Here is a 17451-nt window from a genome sequence, read left to right as displayed (position 1 = left end):
CGGGGGGGGGCGCGGGGGCGGGGGGGTGTGGCTGAGGGTCGGGGGCTTGGCCAGGGGCAGGAGGGGTGTGGCTGAGGCCTCGGGGGCGTGGCTGAGGGTCAGGGGCGTGGCCGGGGCAAGAGGGGTGTGGCTGAGGCCTCGGGGGCGTGGCCGGGGGCAGGAGGGGTGTGACTGAGGCCTCGGGGGCGTGGCTGAGGGTCGGGGGCGTGGCCGGGGCAGGAGGGGCGTGGCTGAGGCCTCAGGGACGTGGCCAAGGCACCAGGGGCGTGGCTTCGACGGTGCAATGGGGGACGGGCGTGGCTGTGGCATCAGGGGCATGGCTGGGGCAGCGGCATGGCCAAGGCAGCAGGGGTGTGGCTCGGGCAGGGGCAGTGGCTGGCCGCTCCTGGGATCCTTTTGGGTCTACAAGCTGATTTTCTGACCTATTGTCCTACTTTGGCCAGGGGCAGCTATTTCCCAAGGAAGGGAATGCACGGGGTGTTTTGGGTTGCGCTGAACGCTCGGTGAGCCCCTGCTGTGTGCTGGAGGGCAAGGGGCAGACCCGTCGGCCCACTCAGACTCCAGGGAGGTTTATGGACTGGTGGTCAAATCACACACGACCGGGCTGTGTGCCAGCAGGGCAGGTGGGAATGCAGAGTGAAGACCAGGCTAAGGGAAGCCACGTGGAAAGGGGGAGGAAGGTGTGTTCCTGGAGTGGACACAGTACGTCCCAAGGCCCTGAGATCGAAAGGAGGCCTAGAGTCCAGAGAGCCAGGGAGGCCTGGAGGAGGTCGGGGGGGAAGGGGGGGCCAGACACACAGGGCCCAGTGAGCGGCAGGGAGAGTTTTGACTAAATCAGGAGCATCCGGGAGCTATGGAGGGTTCTAGGTGGGCAGAGGACCTGGTCAGATAGTATCCACCAAGGCGGCCCGTGTCCAGGAGGGAGACGGTGACTTGGCCTCTGAGGGGGCAGTCTCCGGGGCAGGGAGGGGCAGAGCCCTGATGACTGGATGTAGGCGCCAGGGAGATCGCGGCTCGTGCTGCTGTTTGTGGAAATGGGAATGAAGACCATGGCGGAAACGCAGGACAGGTGCGATGGAGTGGTGTCAGGGAGCTCCCCAGCATACAGTAGGAAGCACTCCACAACTTGCTTTATACAGCGAGTATGCAACACATTCCTGAATGTCAGGTGTTTAGGTTATACCTTCTGTATACAGCAGGCGCTGAGCACAGGCTGTTTACAGGCAGGTGTTCTCGGTATGCCTGTGGCACACTGGAGGCACTCATTACATAATCAGCATATACAGATGGTATACATGCATACTTGCTGTACAGTGACACCTGCTCCATGTGCACAGCAAGCATTAAATACCTGCTTGCTGCCGGGTGCGGTGGCTCACACCTGTAATCCCAGCACTGTGGGAGACCAAGGTCAGGATCATGATCCTGAGGTCATCCTGACTAACACGGTGAAACCCCGTCTCTACTAAAAATACAAAAAATTAGCTGGGCGTGGTGGTGGCGCCTGTAGTCCCAGCTACTCGGGAGGCTGAGGCAGAATGGCGTGAACCCTGGAGGCGGAGCTTGCAGTGAACTGAGATGGCGCCACTGCACTCCAGCCTGGGCGATAGAGCGAGACTGTGGTTCAAAAAAAAAAAGAGCAAAAAACCTGCTTTCTGTATGCAGGTGCTTCATGCATGCTGGCTGTGCATAGCAGGTGTCTGTATACAGCAGATACTCAATATCCATACTGTAGGCAAGAGAGGCTACATGTGTACTTATTGTATACAGTAGGTACTAAATACATGTTTGCTCTACACTGCAAGCACTCCATGCGCACCCGCTGTATAGAGTAGGTGCTCGGTGCCTGCTTGCTGTATCCAGCAGGTGCTCCATGTATGCGTGCCGCGTACAGTAAGTAGGTGCTCGGTGCCTGCTGTACGCAGCAAGTGCTCCCTGTGCACGCGCTGACGCCCCCTCTCCTGCAGGCAAGAAGAATTCCATCCTTCTGCACAAGGTGCAGCATGACCTCAACTCGGGCGTGTTCAACAACCAGGAGAACGCCATCATCCAGGAGATCGTCAAGTACGACCGTGAGATGGTGCAGCAGGCCGAGCTGGGTCAGCGCGTGGGCCTCTTCCCGCCGCCGCCGCCGCCGCAGGTCACCTCGGCCATCGCCACGCTGCAGCAGGCCGTGGCCATGAGCTTCTGCCCGCAGGTGGCGCGGCCGCTCGTGGGGCCGCTGGCGCTCGGCTCGCCGCGCCTCGTCCGCCGCCCGCCCCCGGGGCCCGCACCTGCCGCCGCCTCACCGGGGCCCCCGCCTCCTGCCAGCCCCCCGGGCGTGCCCGCCAGCCCCCGGGCACCGCGGACCTCGCCCTACGGCGGCTCGCCCGCCGCGCCCCTTGCTGGGCCCGCCCTGCCTGCGCGCCGCCTGAGCCGCGCGTCGCGCCCACTGTCCGCCTCGCAGCCCTCGCTGCCCCATGGCGCGCCCGGCCCCGCGGCCTCCGCGCGCCCGGCCAGCAGCTCCACGCCACGCCTGGGGCCGACGCCTGCTGCCCGGGCCGCCGCGCCCAGCCCGGACCGCAGGGACTCGGCCTCGCCTGGCGCCGCCGGCGGCCTGGACCCCCAGGACTCCGCGCGCTCGCGCCTCTCGTCCAACTTGTGACCCTCGCCAACCGCCCCGCGGGCCCAGGTGGGCCGGGGGCGGGGCCGTCATCCAGACCAAAGCCATGCCATTGCGCTGCCCCGGCCGCCAGCCCGCCCAGAAGCCATAGACAAGACGTAGGTAGCCGTAGTCGGACGGACGGGCCGGGCCGGTGGGGCAGCCCCCTCCGCGCCCCTGGCCGTCCCCCCCATCGCCCTGCGCCCACCCCCATCGCCCCTGCCCCCGGCGGCGGCCTCGCGTGCGAGGGGGCTCCCTTCACCTCGGTGCCTCAGTTCCCCCAGCTGTAAAATAGGGACGGGGTGGCCCAGAGGAGCCGGCTGTGGAGCCCCGCCCGCACCCCGCCCTCCAGGTGGCCCGCCGTCCGATGAGGATTGTTTTTTAAGTGCAATACTTGGCCCGCCAGCTTCCCGCTGCCCCCATCGCGCTCACGCAATAACCGGCCCGGCCCCCATCCACGCGCGTCCCGCGGTGACCTCCGGGAGCAGCACCCCCGGCTCCCTCCAGCACTGGCACCGAGGGGCGGGCCTGGCTGCGCAGGGCACGGGGGCGAGGCTGGGGTCCCGCCGCCGTGATGAATGTACTGAAGAGCCGAGGCAGCAGTGCCCCCACCGTGGTCCCCACGCCCCATTAACCCCCACACTCCCATTCCGCGCAATAAATGACAGCATTGGCGCCCACCCAGGCCGCGTATGATTGCTCGGGACGCACGGGGCGCGCACCCTCACTGAAAAGTTCCTGGAGGTGGCAAAAGAACTTTATTTACACACTGGCACAAGGCCCACCGGGCGTCAGCTGAAAAAGTAGGTGGAATGCTTCACCCGCTCCAGGTCGAAGGCCCCTGCAGTGTGAGCAGAGCGGACAGCGTGGGTGGCACGAAGGCCCGGCCCTGGCCCGCTGTTAGAGGCGCCCTTGAAAGGCCATCCACCCGCCTACCTGGCTTGGGCACTGCCTGCAGGGTCTCCTGCAGCTGGCTGGCCTCCCAGCACTGGGAGATCTTCCGGGGTCTGGGGCTGGAAGCAGGGTGGGGTGAGGCTGAGGCCAGGTTTTGGGGGGGGTGTCCAGGTAGGGTAGTTAGGTAAGGGAGTGCCTTACTTAGGGCAGAACCGGCTGACCAGGAACCGGGACAGGTCCTCCAGGATGGGTTCACTGTGCAAGCGGACAAACTGCTCGCGGCACACCTGGGCAGGAGGGAGAGAATCCCCGTGCGTGATCAGGCAGGGTCTGGGCACCACCCCTACCCAATGCCCGGGGGTGCGAGGCCCCACCCATGGATGGACTAAGGCTCAGACGGGGGCACCTGGTTCATGATGGCGACATCAGCTGCGTGGGTCCAGTAACAGTCGTGCACAGAGACGAAGGTCAGGCCCTTCCTGCGGCAGAGCGGAGGGCTCCTGAAGGGAAGGGAGCCCACAGGGCCGCCCCGCGACGAGCTTCGCGGCCCTGTGCTCAGCCCTCTCCACTCAAGGTCCAGGGAAGCCCACCCTCCTCCAGGCCTCGCCCAAACATCCTGGGTTTGGCCTCAGCACAGGCCGAGGAAATGTTCCTGGAAGCCGCCCTGCCCCACACCTGCTGCCCCCCCGGCTGCTGTGGGAGCCTCAGCTTCGAGGGCAGCTGCGTTGTCCCCTCCTGCCAGGGCCACCACCCCACGTCCTGGGTGTTCCCAGCTCCCGTGGCCGGTAGATGCTGCTGGGACGACCTCCACGTGCCCCAGATCTAACCACACACTGCGGTGCTCACCAAGAAATGCCCACCACAAAGGGGCAGAGCCCATGCTTGGCTCTCCCCGTCAGGCCACAGGGGTGGCGGGAGCTGACAGGACCACCTTCACATTCGGGGAACAGAGGCCCCACAAACACAGCAGATCCACTCTGCCCAGACCCTGCACCCAGCACTGTCCCTTGCTGGACCCTGCCTTGCCAGCTGTGCCCTGGTAGCCAGAACAGAGGACCCTGGGAGGCGAGCAGCACCCCTGCCACCCGGAGATGCCCACCTGTAGCAGTGCAGGGCAGTGAGCATCATATGCGAGGAGTCCAGCGAGTGGATGAAGTTCGGCGGGAACCCGTTCTTCTGCTTACGCGTGTTGGGCTTCCTAGGAACAGGACAGGTGCCGGGTCGGGGCCAGAATGCACTCCCAGCCCAGAGACGCCCGTAACTGGTCACTGTCTCCACTGTGGCTGCTCCCCCGGCCAGCCCCCCAGCCCGGGCCCCCCACTCACTGGCTGAGGTCTCCACTGTGGGTGTAGGTGATGCTCTGAATCCCACCTCGTACTTGCTAAAAAGGGAAGGAGCGGGTGAGTCCCGCCCGAGGCCCAGCACAGTGGTGGTACACTGGGATGGGGGTACACTGGGACAGTATGGGGTGATACACTGGGATGGGGGTACACTGGGACAGTATGGGGTGATACACTGGGATGGGGTGGTACACTGGGACGGTGGTACACTGAGATGGGATGGGGTGGTACACTGGGACGGGGGTACACTGGGATGGGATGGTACACTGGGATGGGGTATACTGGGACGGGATGGGGTGGTACACTGGGACGGTGATACACTGGGATGGGAGTACTAGGACAGGTACACTGGGATGAGGGTAACTGGGATGGTGGTATCCTGGGACAGGATGAGGTGGTACACTGGGACGGGGGTACACTGGGATGGGATGGGGTGGTACACTGGGATGGGACAGGGTGGTACAGGGGGACAGGGGTACACTGGGATGGGATGGGGTGGTACACTGGGAAGGGCACACTGGGACGGGGGTACACTGGGATGAGATGGGGTGGTACAATGGGATGGGGATACACTGGGATGGGTACATTGAGACAGGGTACACTGGGACGGTGGTATACTGGGATGGAATGGGATGGTACACTGGGACGAGGGTACACTGGGACTGGGGTACACTGGGACAGATTAGAGTGGTACACTAGGACGGGCACACTGGGATGAGACGAGGTGGTATACTGGGACAGGTTACACTGGGACGGGTTACACTGGGATGGGATACACTGGGATGGGAGTACACTGGGATGGTGGTATACTGCGACGGGATGGGGTGGTACACTGGGATGGGGGTACACTGGGATGGTGGTATACTGGGACGGGATAGTGTGGTACACTGGGACGGGCACACTGGGATGAGACGGGGTGGTATACTGGGACGGGATGGGGGTACACTGGGACGGGTTACACTGGGACGGGGTACACTGGGATGGGGGTACACTGGGATGGGGGTACACTGGGACGGGATGGGGAGGTACACTGACCTTGACCTTGACCTCCAGGCGGTAGGGCTGGATGATGGGGATACCCAGGGGTGTGACCCACTCCACCACGGAACCCATGTGGGAGATGAGGCGGGCACTCTCGGTCAGCCAGTGCTGTGGGACACAGGCCGTCTCAGGGCTGGGGGCTCAAGCCGGGGCTCCCATCCACTTGCTCGGAGAGCCCTGGCCGAGCGGGGACAGCACAGGACGTACCTGGATGGCCCGGGTCCCTGAGAACATCTCCTGTAGACTCTTGAAGACCTGGCGTACGAGGTAGTGGGAGGCCTCCCACACAAACTCCTGCAGAAGACGGGCGGCAGGTGCGGGTCCTCAGGGGCTGGCCCCTTCACGCCCTACTCCCCCCCATTTCAGAGCAACTGAGGCCCAGGGCCTGGCAGGGACGGGGCCTGACACTCCCACAGTCGGCGAGAAATGCCCAAGCCCTAGCAGGCAGTCAGTGGTCTGGGGAACCAGCTGGGTCTTCTGCTGGGAGGCTGGGTCTGCGGCAAAATCGTCCGACTTTTAAACGGCAGCGAAACCAACATGTTCCCAGCGCTACAGGCCTGGCGCACCTGGGGAAAGTCGGTCAGCTCCCGGAGGCGCTTCTCAATCTGCAGACGCCCGCCGTAGCGGGTGACCCCGTACACCACAGTCATCACCGTCTGCTTCACCACCTTGCGGGTGATGAAGCCTTCCAGCATCTGTGCCACCTGCGTGCCCCGCTGGGCGTCCTGCCTGCGGAACACCTCCACCTGCACCACGGGAGAGCAGGTGCGCAGTCAGCCCTGCCAGCAGCCCAGGGGCCACCAAGTGCCCATGAAGCCCTCGGGCAACATCTGCCTGGGAAGGCCCTGCCCCAGGCCCACCACATCCTCAGGACAGGCCAAGGTGAGGGCGCCTCAGGCCGAGAGTCAGGGCCCACACTGCCCCCACACCCAGATGCCCCCGGGCAGCAGGTAACAGGGCACGCCCTACCTGCGCAGCCACGCCGCTGTACACATCCTGCGGCACATCCGAGGGCTCCAGGTTGACCGAGGCGGCGCCCACGCTGTCTCGGCCCAGGGCAGCATAATGCTGTAGGCCGTTGCAAGAGCCGTCCTGAGGGAGGGGCCGCAAATGGGTGATGGAGACTCAGGGAGGCAGAGATGTGTGGGGCCCCAAACTACCCCCCAGGTCGAGCTGTTCCTAAGGCTGTGCACGCCCAGCCAAGTGCATCTGAGCCCTGGACGCTCCCAGGAAAGGCCAGGAGCCACGGCTCCTGGACCCTCTAGGGCCACCTCCAAAAGACACCACCAGAGAAGGTGAAATCTCACACCCTCAAGGCGAGCCCCAGACCAAGTGCACGGCATGGCCTCGGGGCCCCACCCTGCGGGCTCACCTGGTGGACGGGGAGGTGGGAGACGTAGGCAGCAGGGTCGGAGGAGCGCACGGCATTCGCCACCTCCATACAGCAGGCCAGCGTCTGCCAGGGTTCCTCAGCGCCCATCCACCACTTTCGGCCCTGCGGGGACAGGGGGTGTGGTGGGCAGTGAGGCCCAGGCGGACTTCCTGAGCCTGTGGGGGGGTGTGGTGCAGGGGGGTGGGAACATAGGGAGGAGACGCACATGCCTGACAGTGAACACGGGACCCATGTGGGCGAGAGACGAGGCACTGACTGGATAAGTCCTCTACAGCCACAGATGGAGAGTGAGGGCTGCGGGTGGACGGGGCTGAGACAAGTGTGTCCGGAGGCACCAGGGGAGGAGGGTGGGCGGGGGACGCCGGGGCGCCTGGGGGAGGAGGGAGCATGGGGATGCCCAGGGGAGGAGGGAGCATGGGGGATGTGGGGGCGCCTAGGGAGGAGGAGCAGCGGGGGCGAAGGGCGAAGGACGGGGGACGCGGGGTCGCCAGACGAGGAGGAGGGAGCATGGGGGAGGCGGGGGCGCCGGTGGGGGAGGAGGGAGCGCGAGGGATGTGGGGGCGCCCGGGGAGGAGGGAGAGCGGGGGTGGAGAAGGGAGCATGGGGGAGGCAGGGGTGCCGAGGGAGAGGAGGGAGGGCCAGGCGAGGGGAAAAAGGGAGCGCGGGGGACGTGGGGGCGCCCGGGGATGGGGGACTGTGGGGTACACGGGGGCGCTGCGGGGGGAGGGCGGGGGACGCGAGGGTGCCGGGAGAGGAGGGCAGGGGACATCGGGCGGGGGCGCCTGGGGAGGAGGGCGGGCTGGGGACACGGGAGCGCAGGAAGAGGAGGGAGGAAGAAGGCGAGAGGACCTGGGGAGGAGGGTGGGCGGTGGACGTGGCGGTGCCAGGGGAGGGCGGGAGACGTGGGGGCACAAGGAGAAGGGGGAGGGTGGGGGGACCTGAGCAGGAGGGCAGGCAGGAGACGTGGGGGTGACGGGGGAGGGCGGGAGACACAGGGCGCAGGGGGAGGGGGGAGGGGACGCCTTGGGAGGAGGGCGGACAGGGGACTCGGGGGCACCAAGGGAGGGGAAAAGACGGACGACGCGGGGGTACAGGAGGAGGGGGGAGAGAGAAGACGGGGGCACCTTGGGAGGAGGGCGGGCAGGGGACGCGGAGGCACCAGAGAAGGAGGATGGGAGGCGCGGAGGCGCAGGGGGAGGGAGGGAGAGGGAGGACGGGGGCACCTCGGGAGGAAGGCGGGCAGGGGACCCGGGGGCGCAGGGGGAGGGAGGGAGAGGGAGAACGGGGGCACCTGGGGAGGAGGGCGGGCACGGGACCCGGGGGCGCAGGGGCCCCGCCCCTACCGTCATGGGCTGGTCCGCCGAATCCAGGATGTCGTCCATCACCTCCTCCGCGAAGGCCAAGCGCTTCCGCAGCGGTTCGCGCTTCTTGAACCCGGTGAGGTTGACCAAGTGGATCTTGAGCCAGTCCAGGCCGTGCGGGCCGAGCGGGCGGCCCTGGGCGAACTCCAGCAGGGCCCGCGCCACGTCGCTGCCCAGGTGGTTGAAGTGCGGCGGGCACGGGTAGGTGCGGCCGCGGAAGTCCATGTTGTGCGGCAGCCAGAAGACGCGGCCCCGCAGGTGCTGCGCCAGCGAGAGGCGGTACCGCGCTTCCGCCCGCAGGCTGTGCATCTCACGGGCCATCTTCTGGCAGCGCGCCAGCTCCCGGCGCAGCTCAGCCTTGCGGGCGGGCGCGGCGCTCTGCGGCAGGTGGGCCTCCGCCGGCTGGGGAGCCTCGGAGGCCGGGGCCGGCACGCCTAGCTCGGGGCAGCCCTTGGCCTGGAAGAGCTGCAGCACCAGGTCCAGCACCCGCCCGTTGACGCGCCAGGCGCAGTTGCCCAGTTGGGTGAGAGCGTCCAGAGCGCCGTGCAGCGCGGCGGGCGGGCAGGTTTCCAGCAGCTCCTGGTGCTGCGTGGCGCCTTCCACCGTGCGCATCAGCTTGGTGGGGCTGAGCAGAAAGGCGCCCGTGTGCGGTGAGGTCCAGGGCAGCGGGGGACACAGCATGGGCACATCCACCGCCTCGAAGGTCAGCGTGGGCTCCGCGGCCGTCTCCAGCAGCTGCACGTAGGCCGGGTGCGGCTTCAGGATGCCGATCTGCGGTGCGACAGGCAGACGGGTCAGGGACCCGCTGCCGGTGTCTTCCTACCGCCGCCCTTTAAACTCGGTGAGAGAGACCGGCTCCCCCACCACCAAGAAACCAGCGTAGCCTCCCACGAACAGAAGCCACCTCTAGACACGGCTGGACAGCTGCGCGGACACCCATGGTGTGTCCCGAGTCCTGGGAGGTACTGATGGCTGCGCTGAGATCAAGGCACCACCCAGAGGCGCCAACCCCATGGGGTCCCTTGTCCCCCCAGCAGGATGCCCCCCCAGCTCAGGACACTGCTGTCCGGCACCTGCTGGACGTTGCGGAAGGAGTACACGTGGTAGAGCACGGGAACAAGCCGGGAGGAGCCGTGCCGGCTGTCCAGACTGGACGGCATCCGCGTGGCTTGCACCAGCATCTCCGCCAGCTGCTTGCCTAGCTCCATCTGCACTGGCAGGGGCCAGGGCTGCTCCCGCAGGGCCTCGGGCACCCCCAGCGCCTCCCAGTACTGCCGCGGCAGGCAGGGGTTGGGCACCTGTGGGACAGGGCGGTCAGAGAGCTGGGCATCGGGACCTCCGACCAGACGCCCCACCGCCCGTGCCTGCTCCCCCTGTCAGCCCAAGGGTACAGAGGAAGAGGCTGAGGCTTGAGGGCAAACCCGGCTGCCCCAGAGAGGGAGCGCGCCCACCCACCACTGGCCCCAGCCAGGAGAGGGGGTGCGCGCCTCACCTTGGTGTCGGAGGCCAGCACGTGCAGGTACTTCCTGTAGTACGTCTCAAGCGCCTGCACCTGACCACTGAGCCGCCGCCTCTGCACCACATGCCGGCTGAAAGTGCGTGCACTCAGCTCCCGGGCCAGGGTGGTGAAGGACTCGCCCTGGGCGGGCAGCGCCTGCAGGACCTGGAGAAGGAGGCCGTGAGTGCCTGCCCGCTCCGCCCGGGGACCCGGCCACGCAGAGGAAGGCGCACCTGCAGAAGCATCCGCACCACCTCGCGCTCGTCCAGCAGGCACAGGAAGGGGTACAGTGAGAACCGGCCCTTGTGCACCTCGCCCTCCAGGTGGTTCTTGGTCTCCTGCAGCACCCGGCACAGCGCTTTCTCCCAGTGGTTCCGCAGGGTCTGCAGGGTCTTCCGCTGCGAGGGACGAAGGGCCCGGTGAGCCCCATGGCAGCTGGCGGGACCCAGGCTCACAGGACGGGGGTCACCACAGCTCCCTGCGGAGACCTCGTGGCCCTCAAGGTCCCTGCTGTGTGTTCCGGGTAGCTCCTCACCCCGGCCTGCGCCCTCTGCCAGCTTCGGTGCGCCTGAGGCAGCCAAGAGCACAAGCCCAGCTGCAGAGTGCCCAGCACCACAGGCCGGGACCCAACCTCAGGACCCCACAAGTTCCCCCTGAGCGGCAGACAGGCTGAGATCCTAGGCCTTGCATGCCCAGACCAGGGCATGAGCAATTCAACCACATGCACTGAGCTCAGCCCCGCGGCAGACACGGGACCCGGCTCAGCCCCCGCGGCGGACACGGGACCCCGGCTCAGCTCCTACCGCGTGCGTGACCTCCTTGCTTGGCAATGCAGGCTTCTCCACAGACACCACGCACACCTTGCTGGCCAGCTCCACGCAAAGCTGCTTCTCAAAAAGCGACTGCAGGGTCTTCAGGGGCAAGTGCAGCTTCGGGTAGGACACCGGCCCATCCTGCAGGGATGGGGTAGTGAGGTCGGGGGCTCAGCCAGAGGGAGACCTGCCCTCCTAGGACCCCGAAAAGGCACGGGTGCACGCATTTCTGCGTCTCGTGCAAATTGCTGACCGCCATCGCTGACGGGGAAAAGTGGGCTGCAGGTAAAGTCAGTGCCAGTGGCCAAACCAGAGGCCTTGGCCCCTCCTGACCTCGGGCCCTCTAGATGGGATAGTGGGCATCGTCGTGGGGTGGGGGGTGGTGGTGCTGGGAGCCGGCAGAGCCTGGGGAGACCATTCACTGCGCCCCCAGATGTTTGCTGTTTTCTCCTCAAACTTGGAACTGTGTGAATGTGACCCATCCAGAAATAGATGAATTAAAAATAACTAAAGCCCAGCACTTTGAGAATCAAAGGCTCAGGTCCACACAAAAGCTTGTACACAAACGTTCACAGCCGCATGACTCATAGTAGTCAAGAAGTAGAAACAGCCCAAGTGTCCATCAACGGACAAACAGACCAGCACGGTGCGGCCATCCACGCACCCGAGCATGACTCAGCCCTGACCCCGGCCGCCTCGTGGATGCACCGTGAGGACGTCACACTCAGTGGGAGATGCCAAACACTAAAGGCCACGCAGTGTGCAGTCCCATTTCTATGGAATGTCCAGGGCAGACTCATCCACAGAGATGAGGAGGGGATGGGGAGTGATGGGTGATGGAGATGAGGCTTCCTTTTGGGGTGATGTAACATTCTGGAATTAGACAACTGTGAATACACTAAAATCGCTGAATTACACCTTTAAGAGTTTTATGGCAGATGAATTACGCCTCAGTGAAAGACAAGCACACTGCGTGCACCTGGCAGCCCCATTCGAAGGCGCTGCTCTTGCCTGTCACCCCACCCTGCCTCTGGGGCGCCCGACCACCTCATCCGCCCAGAGCCTACACCCTTACGCCCAAGACCCTCCCAGCTCTGGCTCCTTCAGTCTTCTGGGAGGAGGAAGGGAAGAATCCAGGGCCCGGCCCAGGTGAGCCCCGGGCACCAGGGAGGCCCACTGGTCTGAGCTGAGGCTCCAGAGACCCCTCAGGGCAGCTATGAGGACTGAAGTCCGTCTGCTGGACCCCACGTGGGCTCACCTTGGCATACACGTCCCTGAGCAGCTTCGAGGTGTTGACCGCGGGCGGCGGCTGCGGCGGGAGGCTGAAGGTGGGCTTCACCTTGTGCACGACCGTCAGCACAGTGGCCTGCTCCTCCTCAGACAGGGGCACGGCGGTGAAGAGTGCCTGCAGCTTCAGCCCCTCCTGGCTCATCTGTTCCAGACACCTGTGGGGCAGCAGGCCTGCCTGAGGGATGGGCCAGCCCCACGCTGGGCTTCCACAGAGCCCAGGGGCACCGCATGGCCACCTCCTGCTAGCCTGCAGTTCTCAGTGCAGCTGTCAGGCCCTCCAGGGGTCCCCAGCCCCCAGCCTAGGCACCGTCCCAGATCTTATGACCCTGGCAGGAACGTGGTGGGGGCTGGGGGGTGGGGGGTAGGGGTGGGGGCTGGGGGGTGGGGGGTAGGGGTGGGGAGTGGGGGGTGGGGGTAGGGTAGCGGTGGGGCCCTCTCGACACCACCTACCTTTCAATGGTCCCGGCGTCCTGGCCCCGCCTCCCCATGCACTGGAGGATGGCCGCGTAGGACAGCAGGTCTGGGGTGAGGCCAGCATCCTTCACCATCAACAACACATACACCAGCTCCCTGAAGGCCCCCTGGGAGACCAAGCCAGGGTGAGGGTCTGGGGGGATGGCCCAACCTCTGCATTCCCCGCTGCTCCCTGGAGACCCCTTCTCTGTAGCCACCAGCTCAGCAGGTGACAGGGTGACCAAGCAGGAGTGGCCAGCTGGGCAGACAGATGCGTCCTCCTGGGGCTCTCACACACAGGCTCTACCTGCAGAGGCGGCCACATGGCCTGCCAGGTGGGACTGTGTGAGGTGCACGTTCCTCTGGGAGGAGGCTTGTCAGTATTTTTAAATTTTCTTATTTTGAGAACACAAATGTGCCCAGTTTTGGGGTTTTGAAATTGATCCTTTCCAGGTCAGCCAACCTCAAGGTTTGCCAACTGCATGATCTTTTTGAAGGACTTGGCTTCACTGTTCTCTACCGCTTCTGCCCTTCCGTTCCATTTATTTGTTTTCATTTTTGTAACTTCATTTGCTTGCTTTAGGTTTAGTGAGAAATTTGCTTGCTTTAGGTTTAGTTAGGAAACTTTTTCTAGTTTCCTAAGGTAAAAGGTGAAGTATTTCGTCTGAGATGTTTCACCTTTTCTTTTTTTTCCCCAAGACGGAGTCTTGCTCTGTTGCCCAGGCTGGAGTGCAGTGGCATGATCTTGGCTCACTGCAACCTCTGCCTCCTGGGTTCACGTCATTCTCCTGCCTCAGCCTCCTGAGTAGCTGGGATTACAGGCATGCACCACCACGCCACTTAATTTTTTGTATCTTTAGTAGATACAGGGTTTCGCCATGCTGGCCAGGCTGGTCTTGAACTCCTAATACCGTGATCCACCAGCCTCAACCTACCAAAGTGCTGGGATTACATGCGTGAACCACCATGCCGGGCCATCACTTTTCTTTTTTTTTTTTTTTTTTTTTTTTGAGACGGAGTCTCACTGTGTCTCCCAGGCTGGAGTGCAGTGGCGCGACCTCGGCTCACTGCAAGCTCCGCCCCCCCGGGTTCACGCCATTCTCCCGCCTCAGCCTCCCAAGTAGCTGGGACTACAGGCGCCAGCTACCGCGCCCGGCTAGTTTTTTGTATTTTTAGTAGAGACGGGGTTTCACCATGTTAGCCAGGATAGTCTCGATCTCCTGACCTTGTGATCCATCCGCCTCGGCCTCCCAAAGTGCTGGGATTACAGGCTTGAGCCACCGCGCCCGGCCCACTTTTCTTAATATAGGCATTTTATGGCTATAAATTGCTCTCTGAGCACTGCATCCCAGAACTTCTGGTATGTGATGTTTTCATTTTCATTATCTCCAAGTGTTTTCAAATTTCATACTTTACTTCTTCTTTGGAAATTTTTTTTTTTTTTTTGAGATGCAGTCTCGCTCTGTTGCCCAGGCTGGAGTGCAGTGGCGCAATCTTGGCTCACTGAAAGCTCTGCCTCCTGGGTTCAAGCGATTCTCCTACCTCAGCCTCCCAAGCAGCTGGGATTACAGGCATGCACCGTCACATCCAACTAATTATTTTGTATTTTTAGTAGAGATGGGGTTTCGCCCTGTTGGCCAGGCTGGTCTCAAACTCCTGACCTCAGGGGATCCACCTGCCTTGGCCTCCCAAAGTCCTGGGATTACAGGCATGAGCCACCGCACCCGGCCCGATTTTTTTTTTCTTGGGAGAGAGGGGTGTCTTGCTCTGTTGCCCAGGCTGGTCTCAAACTCCTGGGCTCAAGCAATCCTCCTGCCTCGGCCTCCCAAAGTGCTGGGATTACAGGCATGAGCCACCGTGCCTGGCCATGTGTCCTTAAATTTCCCTTGCAATTTTTTTTTTTTTTTTAATCTAATTTTTGGCCAGGCACAGTGGCTCATGCCTGTAATCCCATCACTTTGGGAGGCCAAGGCGGGTGGATCATGAGTTCAGGAGCTTAAGACCAGCCAGGCCAGGCCGGGCGCGGTGGCTCAAGCCTGTAATCCCAGCACTTTGGGAGGCCGAGATGGGTGGATCACGAGGTCAGGAGATCGAGACCATCCTGGCTAACACGGTGAAACCCCGTCTCTACTAAGAAATACAAAAAATTAGCCGGGCGCGGTGGTGGGCGCCTGTAGTCCCAGCTACTCTGGAGGCTGAGGCAGGAGAATGCCATGAACCCGGGAGGTGGAGCTTGCAGTGAGCCGAGATCCGGCCACTGCACTCCAGCCTGGGCGACAGAGCGAGACTCTGTCTCAAAAAAAAAAAAAAAGAAAAGAAAAGAAAAGAAAAATAGGCCAGGAATGGTGGCTCATGCCTGTAATCCTGGCACTGTGGGAGGCTGAGGCAAGCAGATCACCTGAGATCAAGAGTTTTAGACCAGCCTGACCAATATGGTAAAACCCCGTCTCTACTAAAAATACAAAAATTAGCTGGGTGTGGGGGCACACGCCTATAATCTCAGCTACTCAGGAGGCTGAGGCAGGAGAATCCCTTGAACCCAGGAGACAGAGGTTGCAGTGAACAAAGATCGTGCCACTGCACTCCATCCTGGGTGACAGAGCAAGACTATCTCAAAAATAAATAAATATAAAGGCCAGGAGCGGTGGCTCATGCCTGTAATTCCAGCACTTTGGGAGGCCGAGGCGGGTGAATCACGAGATCAGGAGATCAAGACCATCCTGGCTAACACGGTGAAACCCCGCCTCTACTAAAAATACAAAAATTAGCCAGATGGGGTGGTACATGCCTGTAATCCCAGCTACTCAGGTGGCCAAGGCAGGCGTATCACCTGAGGTTGGAAGTTCGAGTTTGAACCCAGGAGGTGGAGGTTGCCATGAGCCAAGATTTCGCCACTGCACTCCAGCTTGGGTGACAGAGCGAGAGTCTGTCTAAAAAAAAAAAAAGTTGGCCGAGTGCGGTGGCTCACACCTGTAATCCCAGCACTTTGGGAGGCCGAGGCAGGCAGATCACCTGAAGTCGGGAGTTGGAGACCAGCCTGGCCAACATGGTGAAACCCCGTCTCTACTAAAAATACAAAAATTAACCGGGCGTGGTGACACTCCCCTGTAATGCCAGCTACTCAGGAGGCTGAGGTGGGAGAATCGCTTGAACCTGGGAGGCGGAGGTTGCAGTGAGCTGAGACTGCACCACTGCACTCCAGCCTGGGCAACAGAAAGAGACTCGAATCCGTTTCTAAAAACAAAACAAAACACTAAAGTGGAAATGTCCAACGCAGGAAACTGGGTAGAGGGACAGGGACAGGACAGAGCCAGGCTTCTCTGAATATATGCGGTTGTTTTTGTTTTTTTGAGACCGAGTCTCTCTCTGTCGCTCAGGCTGGAGTGCAGTGGCGTGACCTTGGCTCTCTGCAACCTCTGCCTCCTGGGTTCAAGTGATTCTCCTGCCTCAGCCTCCCGAGTAGCTGGGATTATAGGCATGCACCACCACGCCCGGCTAATTTTGTATCTTTAGTAGAGACGGGGTTTTACCATGTTGGCCAGGCTGGTCTCCAACTCCCGACTTCAGGTGATCTGCCCGCCTCAGCCTCCCGAAGTGCTGGGATTACAGGCGTGAGCCACCGCACCCGGACATATGTGGGTTTAAAGATTTGACTGCAACTCCTAAGCACCTAAATAATGACCAAGTAGTGCAGGTTGCCAAGGGCTGGGGACGGGGAGCCGGGCTGGCAGCTGACAGCCTAGGTCTCCTTTTTGAGGACGTTCTGGAGTTGGTTGTGGCGTCGGGTGCATCGCTCTGTTAATACTAAAAGCCACTGCATTTTATGCATTTTGTGGTCTGTGGGTTATATCTCTATAAATGAACGAATGAAAATCATAGTCATCAAATGCAATTAAACATTTTCAGCGAAGCGAACCGCAGTGTATGCCTCCTGGGAGGCAATGCGTGTAAATGCCCCCCAGAAGCATTCCCGGGGCCCGCGGTCCCGAGGGTCAGGCCCGTCCTGTCCGCCTCCTCGCCCAGCTCCTCCAGCCCCTCCTCGGGGCCTCTGCCCAAGACAGGTGCTCCCCCCGGGACACCCTGCCCGGCTCACACGTGGCCGTGCTCTGACGTTGCCTCCCCGTCCTCATCCCTCCCGGCTTCCCAGAGCTGCTCTCTGCCGCCTGTGTGATCACAGCTGCCTTCCCTAGGCCCTGCTTCCTGAGGGTAAGGCCTTCAAGCACAGAGCAGGGCATGCAGTCGGCGCTCAGCCACTGCTTGATGGGTGTTGTGGGTTGACCTACATCTCCCAGAAACACAGGCTGACATCCCGAACCCCGGTTTCATGTGGAAACAGGGTCTTTGCAGACATGACCCAGTTAAGGAGAAGCCACGAGGAACCAGGTGGGCCCTGATCCAACGTCGTCGGATGGATTTACAAGAAGAGACAGAGACGCACAGGGGAGAGGGCTGTGAGCAGATGGAGGCGGAGATCAGGGAGATGCATCTGCAAGCCGAGGGCGCCTGGAGCCGCAGACACCGCCGGAAGAGGCAGGAAGGATCCTCCCCAGGGGTCCGGGGGTAACGTGGCCGGCCCACGCCTTCATTTTGGGCTTCTGGCCTCCAGGACCATGGGAGGCCGAATCTCTGCTGTTCTAGCCAGACTAGGGGGGTTTGTTCCCGCAGCCCCGGGAAACTCGCCCAGGGTCACCCAAGCTACAGAAACAGCTGGGAGTTAAACCCCCTCCT

General features: G+C 62.5%; 2 protein-coding genes across 3 annotated transcripts in view; one reads left to right on the top strand and one right to left on the bottom strand.

The window, feature by feature from the left end:
- The window catches only part of LOC112612309 (potassium/sodium hyperpolarization-activated cyclic nucleotide-gated channel 2), a 4218-nt gene extending 899 nt beyond the window's left edge, over nt 1-3319 (top strand). The window contains exon 3 of the mRNA XM_025366694.1: nt 1968-3319. Within this exon, the coding sequence (XP_025222479.1) occupies nt 1968-2644 (677 nt within the window). The 3' untranslated portion in view covers nt 2645-3319. The remainder of the gene's footprint in view (nt 1-1967) is intronic.
- A 60-nt stretch (nt 3320-3379) lies between these two features.
- On the bottom strand, nt 3380-13101 carry POLRMT (RNA polymerase mitochondrial). 2 transcript variants are annotated; one of them, XM_025366653.1, is made up of 18 exons: nt 12721-13101; nt 12239-12425; nt 10972-11121; nt 10402-10566; nt 10163-10333; nt 9744-9968; nt 8653-9441; nt 7289-7411; nt 6886-7008; nt 6483-6662; nt 6124-6210; nt 5911-6024; nt 4861-4916; nt 4635-4733; nt 3942-4014; nt 3737-3822; nt 3578-3648; nt 3380-3482 (listed from the first exon to the last, which is right to left on the bottom strand). In XM_025366653.1, the coding sequence occupies exons 1-18, from the start codon at nt 12816-12818 to the stop codon at nt 3433-3435; spliced, it is 2847 nt and encodes a 948-aa protein (XP_025222438.1). In that variant the 5' UTR covers nt 12819-13101; the 3' UTR covers nt 3380-3432. The 2 variants fall into 2 exon arrangements, with proteins under 2 accessions (XP_025222438.1, XP_025222437.1); XM_025366652.1 differs by having other exon boundaries at nt 3395-3482; nt 3578-3654.
- Between the last annotated feature and the right edge of the window lie 4350 nt (nt 13102-17451).

Source organism: Theropithecus gelada, chromosome 19, assembly GCF_003255815.1.
Source record: "Theropithecus gelada isolate Dixy chromosome 19, Tgel_1.0, whole genome shotgun sequence".
In the NCBI taxonomy this organism is placed as follows: domain Eukaryota; kingdom Metazoa; phylum Chordata; class Mammalia; order Primates; family Cercopithecidae; genus Theropithecus; species Theropithecus gelada.
Note: the sequence above shows the minus strand (reverse complement) of the source record. Positions and strands in the feature narration are given on the sequence as shown.